Source organism: Aulonocara sp. 'chitande type north' Nkhata Bay, linkage group LG1 (genome assembly GCF_057382095.1).
Source record: "Aulonocara sp. 'chitande type north' Nkhata Bay isolate Kocher_YH1m ecotype deep benthic linkage group LG1, A_spYH_male_GT1.1, whole genome shotgun sequence".
NCBI classification, from domain to species: domain Eukaryota; kingdom Metazoa; phylum Chordata; class Actinopteri; order Cichliformes; family Cichlidae; genus Aulonocara; species Aulonocara sp. 'chitande type north' Nkhata Bay.
In genome coordinates this window covers 14,150,991-14,164,566 of record NC_141344.1, presented here as the reverse complement: position 1 = coordinate 14,164,566, position 13,576 = coordinate 14,150,991, and the positions used below count along the sequence as shown (strand labels likewise).

The 13,576-nt window shown below is 38.5% G+C and overlaps 2 protein-coding genes across 2 annotated transcripts; one reads left to right on the top strand and one right to left on the bottom strand.

The window, feature by feature from the left end:
* Positions 1 to 533: 533 nt before the first annotated feature.
* LOC147338806 (uncharacterized) lies at positions 534 to 5,264 on the top strand. Its single transcript, XM_086298648.1, has 7 exons — positions 534 to 599; positions 1,201 to 1,323; positions 1,483 to 1,599; positions 1,823 to 1,879; positions 4,351 to 4,506; positions 4,722 to 4,835; positions 4,959 to 5,264. The coding sequence occupies exons 2-7, from the start codon at positions 1,201 to 1,203 to the stop codon at positions 5,004 to 5,006; spliced, it is 615 nt and encodes a 204-aa protein (XP_086154774.1). The 5' UTR covers positions 534 to 599; the 3' UTR covers positions 5,007 to 5,264.
* Positions 5,265 to 8,346: 3,082 nt separating this feature from the next.
* LOC147338805 (uncharacterized) lies at positions 8,347 to 12,421 on the bottom strand. Its single transcript, XM_086298635.1, has 3 exons — positions 12,263 to 12,421; positions 11,249 to 11,388; positions 8,347 to 11,098 (listed from the first exon to the last, which is right to left on the bottom strand). Exons 1-3 carry the CDS (start codon positions 12,419 to 12,421, stop codon positions 8,368 to 8,370), a joined length of 3,030 nt encoding a protein of 1,009 aa, XP_086154761.1. The 3' UTR covers positions 8,347 to 8,367.
* Between the last annotated feature and the right edge of the window lie 1,155 nt (positions 12,422 to 13,576).

Here is a 13,576-nt window from a genome sequence, read left to right as displayed (position 1 = left end):
GAAATCAGCTCTTTCTGTGTTTTCTGCTCTCAGGATATTTTGCCACAGTCCACTTCTTCATTTTAGCCCTGCCCCATTTTAGCCCCCACACAAAAACAGTTCATCCCTCCCCTCTGCTGCTTTGGCTGGAGTGATGAAAAGTTTCACTCGATTTTAAGGAGTCGATCATTTCGATTCAGCACATTCCACAGAGTGAAAGTGTTTATAATTAGTTGAAAAAGATTTTTGTTGGAAGATGTATGTCTGTTCTCATGCATGTGCACCTATTTACACATTTGAATATTAATGTACTTAAAATGGAAAAAAATAACAATGATCATAATGTCCACCTGATTGTTCAGTACATAAAACTGACTAGTAAGTAAACACTGTAATGAATAGTTCACAGTAATTCACAGTAAAAAGTAAAACCCTTCAGCTACACAGAAATGAGTAAACACTTTGGAGGAATGGGGAGAAAAAGAGAAAAACACTCCCAAAAATCTCAGAGTTCAAAATGATGTGATCGTCCAGAGATTACCCATAAGCTGCTCCAGATATGAACCTGATATGAGGAGTTTCCACACTGAACTACAGCTCTGACTGCACAGCTGCCTACGGTCTGTTTTTTCTCTTGTTTACTAGCTTTCTTTTTGCTTGGTAAAAAAAACAACTTTATTTTGTAGTCAGTCACTTCAAAATGAAGTACAGTTGTAGCTTAAAGCAGACACGCTTTTGAGTGTCGGTGGATTGGTGGAACAGCAGATTTTCCTTTTTTTAATAGATATTTTATAGTACAGTACTTCTGCTTATGTTGTGAATGTGCTTACTGTCTACAGTTGCTCAGTTTACTTACAGACAACAAGCTGAAGCACCAGGCAGCCAGTCTATTGGACTATTGTTGGTCAGTTGCTAGTAGCTAATCTGTTGCAGACTCCATGCTATTTCAGCAGCATCTGTAGCATCAGGCTTTTGGGCTTCTCAACAAGCTTAAATGGACTCCGGGAGCTTTTATCTCCTAAGATACAACTAAAAATTAATGCTGTAGTGTATAATTATGATTAAAAGTGAAAAAATATTTTGCTGTCATAAGAAGAAATCCCATTAGCTACACACATGCTGCCAGAGTTTTTCAGATGATAAATCTGACATTTGATACATGCATTTGTTAAGAATTGATTGAGAATAATGATTGTGAACCATTGTGTGTTAATGGGTTAGATGTCTGCTGAGCTCCTCTCTGTGAGTGATCCAGGTGGGAATAATGGAAATCCTCAAGACACCTCAGTGGGGGGCACAAAACCTTTACACCGCTTCTTAAAGGGACAACCCAAAATTATTGGTGTAAGACACTGACACATACACAAATGCACATGAATGTTTGTTGTTTTGTTTCATTTCAGTATCTTTCCACATTTGAGAAGAACTTGAGGCTTATATTGCCACAGAAAATAAAACATAGCTAACAAAATCATGCTAAACGTTGTTTATGTTTTCTCCTAGACAATTGTGCTGATCTTGGGTGCATCCTTCTTTATCATATCCGTTGCGATCACGGCAGACTCCCAGATGATGTATGTATGGACAGTCATCCCACCAGGCTTCCTGCTGGGGACACTGGTTGGTAGTTCAACAAGGGAATAATAAAGAGTGCCTTGGGAAGTTTGACGTGACTCAATATTTTTTAACTTAACATTAACTTAACATTAACTTAAGAAGTATTAAATAATCAGAATTTATATTGCACTTTATTTTAGTGTCAGTGTTTGCTTTCCTGTCACCTTACAAACATCCAACACATGGGATATGTAATAAATCTGTCTTTCTCTCTGTCTTCTCATAGTTAATCATATGTGGAATTACATACATTTTGGCACAACATAACACCACCAAGAAAACAGTAAGTTCTACTGAAATATGATGAATGTTATATTATAGCAAAATTATACTAGAACTAGAAATTGAACAAGAGGTTTCTTCAAATAAAAGTGTTTATGGATGCCTTAGAATTTAATATTGCATTATCGTCAGTGATTTATAGTTTAATTTATAGTTTGACTTATATTTGAACATTGTTAATATCTTAACACCTGTGAAGATAAATCACACCTTTACTGCTTCCATAGAAATAAACAGGGTATGTAGTGCTGCAAATGCACTTGATTAATAGAGCATCTCTGTAAAAGTAGATGTTTTTGGCAGTTTGCTGGTCTGGAGCATTCAGATGTACAGTGGGGCAAAAAAGTATTTAGTCAGCCACCGATTGTGCAAGTTCCCCCACTTAAAATGATGACAGAGGTCAGTAATTTGCACCAGAGGTACACTTCAACTGTGAGAGACAGAATGTGAAAAAAAAATCCATGAATTCACATGGTAGGATTTGTAAAGAATTTATTTGTAAATCAGGGTGGAAAATAAGTATTTGGTCAATAACAAAAATACAACTCAATACTTTGTAACATAACCTTTGTTGGCAATAACAGAGGTCAAACGTTTACTATAGGTCTTTACCAGGTTTGCACACACAGTAGCTGGTATTTTGGCCCATTCCTCCATGCAGATCTTCTCGAGAGCAGTGATGTTTTGGGGCTGTCGCCGAGCAACACGGACTTTCAACTCCCGCCACAGATTTTCTATGGGGTTGAGGTCTGGAGACTGGCTAGGCCACTCCAGGACTTTCAAATGCTTCTTACGGAGCCACTCCTTTGTTGCCCGGGCGGTGTGTTTTGGATCATTGTCATGTTGGAAGACCCAGCCTCGTTTCATCTTCAAAGTTCTCACTGATGGAAGGAGGTTTTGGCTCAAAATCTCACGATACATGGCCCCATTCATTCTGTCCTTAACACGGATCAGTCGTCCTGTCCCCTTGGCAGAAAAACAGCCCCATAGCATGATGTTTCCACCCCCATGCTTCACAGTAGGTATGGTGTTCTTGGGATGCAACTCAATATTCTTCTTCCTCCAAACACGACGAGTTGAGTTTATACCAAAAAGTTCTACTTTGGTTTCATCTGACCACATGACATTCTCCCAATCCTCTGCTGTATCATCCATGTGCTCTCTGGCAAACTTCAGACGGGCCTGGACATGCACTGGCTTCAGCAGCGGAACACGTCTGGCACTGCGGGATTTGATTCCCTGCCGTTGTAGTGTGTTACTGATGGTGACCTTTGTTACTTTGGTCCCAGCTCTCTGCAGGTCATTCACCAGGTCCCCCCGTGTGGTTCTGGGATCTTTGCTCACCGTTCTCATGATCATTTTGACCCCACGGGATGAGATCTTGCGTGGAGCCCCAGATCGAGGGAGATTATCAGTGGTCTTGTATGTCTTCCATTTTCTGATGATTGCTCCCACAGTTGATTTTTTCACACCAAGCTGCTTGCCTATTGTAGATTCACTCTTCCCAGTCTGGTGCAGGTCTACAATACTTTTCCTGGTGTCCTTCGAAAGCTCTTTGGTCTTGGCCATGGCGGAGTTTGGAGTCTGACTGTTTGAGGCTGTGGACAGGTGTCTTTTATACAGATGATGAGTTCAAACAGGTGCCATTCATACAGGTAACGAGTGGGGGACAGAAAAGCTTCTTACAGAAGACGTTACAGGTCTGTGAGAGCCAGAGATTTTCCTTGTTTGAGGTGACCAAATACTTATTTTCCACCCTAATTTACGAATAAATTCTTTACAAATCCTACCATGTGAATTCATGGATTTTTTTTTTCACATTCTGTCTCTCACAGTTGAAGTGTACCTCTGGTGCAAATTACTGACCTCTGTCATCATTTTAAGTGGGGGAACTTGCACAATCGGTGGCTGACTAAATACTTTTTTGCCCCACTGTATGTTAACAACAATCTTCACTATGTGGACATAATTCACCCCAAAGTCAGATCATGCGACAAACAAACTATACTACAGGTCTTTGTTAGCATGTTAAATGTTAACTTTTATGACAGTACAACTGGAAAAAGACTGAAGGAGAATAGTTTGTTTGGAAGGGTTTCCATTAGAAAGCCTTTTCACAGCAAAACCTTGGACACCAGCAAATCTACAAGAAAGAAACTGGGAATAAAAATACTTGAGGTGCTGAAATGGTCCAGCTGAGTCCAGCTGAAATTCTGTGGCTGGACCTTAAGAGAGCTGTGCATAAACAAATGCTTACCAACCTCAATATAATGGGATTTTTTCTTAAGAAGTTGCTCAGAACCCTAACCCTTGAGGTTGTGATTTCTTTATCACATTTTAGTTGAAGTTATTGCTGCTAAAAGTGGTTCTCATGTGTACTCAGTTTTTCACAGAACTGCATAGACTCCAGTGGAATTTATTTGTTTTAAATGACTGTGTATCACCACCATCTTTGTCTGTTGGTGTCTGCAGGTAACCATTTCGTTATCTCTGAGCATTGTCTCCATACTGGTCGCATGCTGGACTTTAATACACATCCTGCCTGACATAGAAGCATATTCCTACCACCTAGATTACATCTATGATAATGGAACCTTTTCATTTACTGAACCAATGGAAAATCACCAGGTAATTGTTTTATCATATTTCTCAGCCTCAGGTTTTATGTCTCTGTTATTGTTATTGTTATTTACCTATCTTTTGGACAGCATGATGTATTTTGACTGGAGCTTTAAATTTAACTAATTAAATTCTTAAATGTATTAAATTAAATATAATATAGCGTTAAATGCTATGTAACAGTGTATTTCATTTCTTTAATGTCAACCTTTTTTTTTTTTTAGCTCATGGGATTGGCTTTGGAAGCAGTTTTGGTGTTCTACACTTTTGTTGTAGCGGTTATTTTCATTGTAATGTCAGCTCTGGCTGGCATTGCCCTGCGATCCACAAAAAGCCAGGTAAGAGGGCACACTGCAGTCATTGCTTAGTGTTGGGAATGTCCTACAAGGAACTTATTACCCAATATTTGTTTTAAAAAGTTGCAAAAGGTCAAGTTACGCTAATTTTTTCTCCTCCTTTAGGCCATTGTAGTGATGACTGCTGCATCGCCTGATTCGTCAGTTGAATAGCAAACACAAGAGGACTGTCTGAAGTGTGAAAAATTAAGAGAAGAAATATATATATACTGTATAAACAAACCCTTTAGTTTTAGTTTGCTGAAGCGGCAGATTCAATGCATCGTTTTGAAATTGCATGGTGTATAACCTAACATAAACTTGATAAATCAATAAGGAACAAATTAATAATCTGTTTCATACAAGTATGGTTCATATTCCATGTCACATGCTAATATTATCCTTAATAAACCAAATTTATGTACAAATGTATTTACTGGTCCAATTTACCTTAATTAATTAGATATTGCCATTTAATTCTGTTGGGGCACCTCCTCAACTGAGTTTTAGCAACTATTCTGATGGTTCCTTATAAAATTAATACAATTAATTAATTGCATTATTGCATGTGTTGCACCTTTTTTCATATTTCCCTACTAATTGTATTTGTTTGTAATGTGTGCTGATATATGTGTGTCTGTATGTTAGTAAAGAAACAGAAAGGAGATGCAAGAAAGACACACACACAAATATTTTTAAGGTATCGTAACATTTTTCATGAAACCTTTTAATGCAGTTAAAGTACAATGTTACATTCTTATAATATTAAAGTTAAATGATCTCAAAATTAATTACATCTTTTTTATCAGAAATGTTTGTCTTTGTCTCACTTTGCAGTTTGACTGTTCCAGTGTTCTTAGATCAGCTGGTTGATTTTATCTGGAGACTGCTCATCTCACAGCTAATGTTTCAAAAGCCATAGAGCCCAAACTATTACATTAGTATAACAAAACAATATTAACAGTCCTTATTAATCATAAGTACACAAGTAAATGTCCTACAAGGGTTTTTTTTAGCATCACAAGTTAATAACCCAACTTTAAAAAAAAAATTAAAATAGGCGGGAACTTCAGAACATGAAAACACAATCTTAGGAACTTAAAGCACCTCTCATAAATTGCATTGCCCTTTTATTTATATATGTATTTACATATCAAAGGTACCAATAGTTCATACCAGGTGTAAGATACCAAATAATATGATCCTTTTTGGAATAGACCAGACAGAACATGCACAGAACCTCATAGCTGCCCTTGACTCGTGTTTCACACCATTGGCACAAACACTGTGACACCCAACAAGCTGTCCTCTCTTACAGGGAACACTATGTGAGACATATAACTATTACATATAGAGACATTCAGAATCACAACACTAAATGGAATGAAGTCAATATTATGGCAAAGATCTACTACACTACTTAATGGCTAAACATGTAAAGTTAATAAGAGCATAGAATATGTGTGTGTCTCCCTCTCTGCATTAGACTAGACAGCTCTGGTACCTGTGGAAGTGAAAGGCCGTGAAAGCAACTTTGGAATATAATGTACCAGCCAGTTAGTTGACATGGTAATACCTTAAATTAAATCACACACAGAGAGGAAATGTCATGGTTCTGGCTACCTGGTGAATGTGAAGTCATTATTGAGTTTTACTCGGTTTGGTCTCTAATAAACTCTATCATTTAGATACTAAATGATCTACTTTGTGCATGAGCTGGTATCTGTCTGTTGTTTGGTGCCAGTAGTATACCGCAATCTTTTAGAGTGTTTTACACTGATATGCGAACGCAATAGCTGCCAGTACGGTAAACTGCAAGCCGAACAGATAAAGTAGAGGGAAGCTGCAGAATGGTATTTTCTGTAGATTTGGCCATTATTTTCACATTGTTATTGTGAAATACCAAATATATAAACATAAAATATTCATTTGTTCTACACTTAGTTTGCAGGGAAATGCCACCTTGTTTTCCAGGTTGCTTCTGGGTTTCGTACTGATTTGCAAATCAGTCATACCATATGTTTAGCTTAAAATAGTAAAAAGGGAATATATCAACTGTTAAAAATTGTATACTTTTGAATTTGATGTAAGCAAATGTTATAATGGGGCAATTAAAAAAAATGGTGAAGAATGAAGGATATGTAAATTTAGGGCTAACAGGAGAATGCTAGGATAGGGTGACATGGAGGAAGACAATGACTAAACAACATGACTGGTTATAAAAGGAACAGAAAAAAGAGGACACATCTTTCAGAGGAATGGAGGAATTCACAACTCTGTAAGAGACAATTTAAGAACAATATTTCCAATTTAAGACACAGCTACATAATATCACTGAAAGATACAGAAAATCTGGAGAAATCTGTGTATGCAGAGATATTCACAAAGGCCAATGGTGACATGGCAGCTAAGCAGAACTGTATTTAAAACCAAATTTGTTCTGTACTGGAAATAACTGCATAGGCTCAGGAATATTTAATCACAAGATTTGTTGTTGCATTCACAAATGTTAGCGGAAAAAAAAAATGCAAAGATTAAAAATGAACATCCTCACATGCACACATGTATATATGAAAAACAAAATCTGCAGTAAAGAGAAGTGGGGCCATGTGGTTTGTTATCAATGCACATTTCAAAGTACTGCATGGTATAGAGGTATATTAGTGGATTAGTATACAGGTTTTGGAATAAGTCCTTTCATCCAAAGGAAAACCTTTTTAAGGAAAGGCTCATTTCAACAAGTGAATGTCAAAATAACATTGCAACAATTAATTAGTCTTTAAAGGCTAAAATCTTCCACTAGGGTAAGAATGGGAAACATATTGCCTTTAAAACTTCAGCATTTAGTTACCTCAGTTGCCAAATACTTATACAGGGTTTCTGATATCAGAGATGATGCATCACTGCCAACATGGCCTTGTCTCGCACTCTGTTCTTAATGTGTTGCTGGCATCAAATTCAAAAAAGCATTTCATTTGATTCATTCTCTGTTTATGCATTTGATATGTTGCCTTTGCACTATGTTCAGTTAATAGATTATTTTATTTAATGGCTGTAGGAAAACAAATTCTCTATACTGAACACATTATGGGAAACAACTCCCACCAGTTTTATTACCTTTGTCAAGGGCGCAAGAACACTTGTTTTTGCTGGTGACAGAAACCAGATATCCCAGAGGTCGGATGAAATGCACAGACTCCAAACAGGAGGGCCCTGCCCTGGTTTGAATCCAGGATGCTCTAGCTGTGAATCAACAGGATTACCTACTGCTGCATATTAAAATGATTAAGATCCACAACATTTATTTTTCTTTACTTTCTTGCCCTCCTACTGTTTTTGCTTATTTAGAATAGCCTATATTAATTGCATTAAAGTCACTAACTTTCATCTGCAAGTTCTGATTTTAAAAATCGAACATGTAAAAAAATTCCCTGTCTTACATATATTTGCAAGACACTAAAGGAAACTGTCATCCTAACACACATTATATTATAATGAAAAATGCATTTCAGTTTCCTAGCTTTTCCTCAAAGTCTCAAGTTGATGAAGCAGGAGGCTTTTGAAAATCATTCCCAGGGGTACATCGCTGATGAACACGCATGTGCTCGGTGACACGGTATTGGCGTGAAAAAGTCATAGGGCAGCGGGGGCAGGGGAAGGGCCTTACACCAAGGTGGCTCCGCACATGTCTATTTAGAGAACCTCGCTGGCTAAAGGAACGGTCGCATAGAGAGCATTGGAATGGGTGGTGAACAGGAGATGACAGATGAGCTGATCTATTGGTTGGCATGCTGGTTGAAAGGCCAGATGCCATGCAAAAAGACACAGAGGGTTGCATGGAGTCTGACACTCCAGGAGGTGAACAGTGTGTCGAGGTAATGGTTTGGTTCTCACCTTCTTTAAGGTTGGAAACTTCAAACACAATGCAAGAATTTTGAATAGTCTCAACAGCTGGACTACTTTGAACAACAGGCTTTCTTTCCTCAGCATTTGTCTTTGCAGCCCAGTGTGTGCCACCCATATCAAGTCTCCCAGTTCCAAATTTAGCCCTAGCCGTAACTGTTTTCATTTCAACAGATGCTACAGATGTTTTTTCGTACCTCTCTGCTCCATCATATGCCCAGATTCCAGTTTCAAACATATCCCCTTTCTCTTCTATGCCAGATCGGTGTTTGCAGGATACTAATAGTTCTGCAGGTCTTGTGCTAATATCCAGAAGAAGAAACTGGTCTGTAGTCTCTGTTGAGCTGTAGTGCTGCTTTAGGGGACTCTCAAAGGCACCAAAGTCTTCCTCCTCACTTGAACCATCAGAATCATCAAAGTGGTTTGAGTGGGAGCGTTTGTGATCAGAACCACCCTGCAATAAGTGCACATCCTCTTGCATATCATCATGCTGTAGGCAATGATAACGAAGATGTCCATGATAAGAGTGTCTCACAGCACTGTCAACACTGGTGTCAGACATGTTTCTGTCCGCAGGCATTGTAAAAATCGAATGTGATTCTGTGATGTCAGTGCCTGAGGTCTTTTCAGTTTGCAGAGCTTTCGGGAAGCTATCAGCATGGTATTCTTTGGTGTCCACCGCTGTAGGACTGTAGTTTGAATCATGGTTAGAAGGAGCATTGTTTGCACTTTTGTCAGCTCTGTATATGTTTGAGTACCCTTTCTTTGGTTCATAGTTGCAGTGGCTGTCCTGTATATCACTTTCAGCTGGAACTCTATTAGAGTAACTGTGTTCCTCTTTCACCTCTTCCTCTGGACCTAGATGTTCTGTGTTTAAGTCCTCCACAGGATGAGCAATAAGTGGAACTTCAGCTCTCAGACCTCCTGGTTCTGCTGTTGCTGTTGCCAATTTGCTGACATTGTAGGATTCAAAGAAATCCAGCTGCTTTTTTTTGGTTGAGAAATCATCAAACCTGAGATCAATTTTATGCTTCAATTCTTGACTCCAGTCCTTACTCTGCAGCACTGAATCTTCTCTAAGATTGTGTGTATTTTTCTGAAAGGAATCACAATAAGCATGCTGATCATTATTGTTGGTAAAGTGAGATGATCCTCTGTCAACACATTCATTGCCCTGCATTGTAAAATGATCTGAATCGCTGCTGTCAAAATGAGATCTACCTCCACTGGATTTGTAATATAAATCTTGTAAAGCACATTGATCTAAATTATCCTTGTTATTCAGATTTTGTGTAATAGTGTGTTTTTTATTGTGGCCGTATTCCTGGCTCTGTGCTTGATATTGACGTTTGCATTTAGATGTAATACCTTCAATAATGCTGTCATTTTCTATGCTCGCTGAACGTGAGACTGGAGACCTGCTGGAGTTGCTTGAAGTCTGGAGGGCTGAATGGCAGGGAGACACAGGAGACACATCTGCTAGCTGGGGGATAGCTGCTCTGCTGCTGTGACAGATGACAGGTACTGCCGCACAATATGAATGTGGGGATGAAGATGAGCTCCTCCTATTTTCAGCTGTCCTCACCAGAGTGTCACCTGTGTACCTTTGCCAGATGCCAGCTGGATTAAGCCGATCCTTTTCCGTCTCTTTGTCCACTTTAGACGTGTGATACACTTCAGCAATGCTAGGGACATTCAGAGTCAAATGCTGTGGCGTTAGATAAGTTGCTTGTCTGGCATGTCCTGCATTTGTGCTCCTTTCAGTTCTTTCAAGTATACCACAGGGTGCACTTGGATAGCTTAAAGTCCTTGCATCCCTTCCACTGCAGTGGTCTCTGCTATTTCTACCTGTATCTATTTCTACTTCATCAGTGCTGCAATCCATAGCAGCTGAGAGCATCTGACTTTCACTAAACGGATCCACATTGTCTGAATCCTGATACTGAATATCGCTGTCTGGTGAAGTTGTCATACTTTGTTCACTGGAGATGTTTGTTTTGTCAGGTTTTCTAAAGGTAAAAACGCTGGATGTTGATGGCATATGAGGGGAGGTATTCACAGTTGTCCTATAAGAATTCTTTTCAGCTTCAGCAGAAGCCTCTGCGCCATTTGCAGTGCAAACCTCAGTCTGCTGTTGAGCCCTCAGAGCCTTTTGCAGTTCATCCATCTGCAGGTAGCAGGCAGCTGTGAGCAGACTATAATACTGTTGCTGGCCGTAACTGTAGGGCAAATCCCCTGTGTAAATATAGTCCAAAAGAGGTGTTAATACAGAGTCAGAGAGACATTTGGCCTGCAGCTCCACCAGAGCGCCAGCAGAGGACAAGACAGATGCCAACACTGGACTAGAGGCTGCCAGCACACATCTGGGGGAACAAAGAGCAGTTTTGTGGTGAGGTCTGAAATCCTGAACATCGTGTAAGACATACACTGTTAGTATAATCATGATATCATTGGGCAGTTTGATGATATGTATATGTTGGTGTGTTTGTTTGTTATTAGCTTATTTTTCTCACCTGTGTGCGGGGTAAAGTTGACCTGCATTCTGTCCCGGTCTGAGCACAAGGTCACAAAAGTGGCCTTGTTTTCTCTGCAAGTTCAGATAAGCCAACAGTAATGCCGCATGTCTACCAACTTCCTGGGCACAAGGTGCCACCTGGAGAGTACAGAGCAGTAAGTAAAAATAGATTCTTGCTTATTATAATCAAGTGCTAGTACGAACACGTTCATAAAGACACTTGACACAGCATTAATCAGGTGACAAAATCAAATTAATCAAAATCAGTGCATTGAAGCTAATGAGATGATTCCACTGTCCATGTTTGATGAACTAGGGCGGCGAATCTCAATAATACACTTCCTTAATTACCAAATTTTGTCAGTTTATCACTTGCAGTTTGTCACTGCAAAGAGTAAATACACCTGATAATTTTGCTCACACTGCCAAAGCGCCTTATTGCCTTCAGATAAGCGGGGTTACATTTTTGTATCGATTGGATTTGGATTGTATCACCCATCACTGAACAGTGGCAAGGTTAGGTTACTTTGAACAGAAGGAATAATTAAAGTGATCAAAACAAATCTGAAAAAGCTCTGCGTGCTTCCTAAACATTTCACTATCTAAAGCATATTTTAAGGCTTAAAGATTTTGTCCTAAAATGCACTATCCAACAGATGTTAAAACTTAGTAAGGACATGTATTCTAGAGCTTTATGTCCCCATTTCTGCCAAATTAAAGAAAATGTGCACACACGAAGAATATAAAAGCAGACTGCCTTTCTCTTAAATATATAAGCTGTTAAAATCATAAGACATTTCTTTATGAGGTTTTCTAAATTTCTAGAACTACTTTGAGCACATGGGAAAAAATCAGATTTTAAATACACACAGCTGTCAATAAATGTCTTTGTTTCTTGTTAATATACAACAAAAATGCTAAAAAATCTACTCTGAACTCCAAACTTATACCTGACTATTAAACTGATCAAACATACTATTTCAAATGTACATTAGGAAAAATGATCCCTTACCTCCATATTATGTTGGAAGAAAAACAACAAACCTCGGCTGTCTTGCTTGCAGTGAAATGAAGAAAAGAACTGTATATGCAGGATATATAGTACCACTTTACTATCTACGCACACTGTCTCATTCGGAAAACAATCACACGCTTTTCCTATTGGGAGCATGGCGTGACATGAATGGACAGGTGCTTATAAGGAGTGCTAGCGTCTAACGTCAGAATCTCCATAGCCTCTTTTGGGGAGAGGACTGAGACCAGCCCACGGACCAGCCAACAAGATACCACAGAACTAAAGCAATCAGAACCAGTATTTGTACTCACATCAGACAAAAGACAGTGCAAGCTCCTATTAAGTCCCTCATACCCATAATAAAACAGAAGCAGGAACTATTTTAAGGAGCTTTTATTTTTATTGAGAGGTCAGAGGTCATGGACAGTTATAAAATAGTCTGCAATTAATGTGAATATAGACATTCAGAGTGCACAGCTGATTTTAATCTTATCAAAACATTAATTACTCTGTTAGCTCTGAGTCTCCACCAGTCTTCTGCTGAAATGGTAAAGTTAGAGAAAAGCATTATGATTAGCACTAAAAAAGAAAAGTGGGATGTATTTAAGTATTTCTATTTGCTTTGATTCTACAGAGGGGAGCTTCTCCAGTGTCAGGACTACGAGCCAGTCCCCCTCAGCTGACGTTTTGTTGACAACGCCATACTAAGCCATTTCTCCACCCTTCCACACCATGTGCCTGTCACGCCTTTCTAATCTCTTTAGCTCTCTAATGTCACAGCCACACCTCCGTCCACAACGCAGCAGGACATTTAACCTAAAAAGTGTGCAGTAGCACTACTACTGCATCACAAAGTAAATAATAAAAATAAGTCCAGTGGCACTAAAAAGAGGGTCACAACCCTTAATGTCGCAGGAAATGTCGAGGAAGGTCAAGGACTGAAAAATTCTTAGCTGCTATGAAATATTTAAAGTATGAAGAATTAAGTGCATAGTTATTGCATATGCTACAAATTATATTCGTTTTTCAAAGTATACCATGCATATAAACCAATATATATATATATATATATATATACATATATATATATATATATATATATATATATATATATATATACTGTATTTTTTTAGTCAGCTTCATTATAACATGTTTATAAAGGTACAAGAAAATGGAAAATGAATATTTTGCCAGGTGTTAAAAATGTCTGCTTTAACATTAGTACTTTTAGTATACGCAATGTGAAGTCATCGAGTGCCACAGTGCAATGTAGGTAAAATAAACAGGCAAAGTATCACAAAATTGTATCTC

Excerpts from the sequence above, each read along its gene's own strand:
- LOC147338806 (XM_086298648.1), top strand. The coding sequence starts at position 1,201 with ATGTCTGCTGAGCTCCTCTCTGTGAGTGATCCAGGTGGGAATAATGGA. Across the intron at positions 1,324-1,482 it reads GACAACCCAAAATTATTGGT|ACAATTGTGCTGATCTTGGG; the intron begins GTAAGACACTGA and ends GTTTTCTCCTAG. Across the intron at positions 4,507-4,721 it reads AACCAATGGAAAATCACCAG|CTCATGGGATTGGCTTTGGA; the intron begins GTAATTGTTTTA and ends TTTTTTTTTTAG.
- LOC147338805 (XM_086298635.1), bottom strand. The coding sequence starts at position 12,421 with ATGCTCCCAATAGGAAAAGCGTGTGATTGTTTTCCGAATGAGACAGTG. Across the intron at positions 11,389-12,262 it reads TCTTCCAACATAATATGGAG|GTGGCACCTTGTGCCCAGGA; the intron begins GTAAGGGATCAT and ends TGTACTCTCCAG. Across the intron at positions 11,099-11,248 it reads CAACTTTACCCCGCACACAG|ATGTGTGCTGGCAGCCTCTA; the intron begins GTGAGAAAAATA and ends TTGTTCCCCCAG.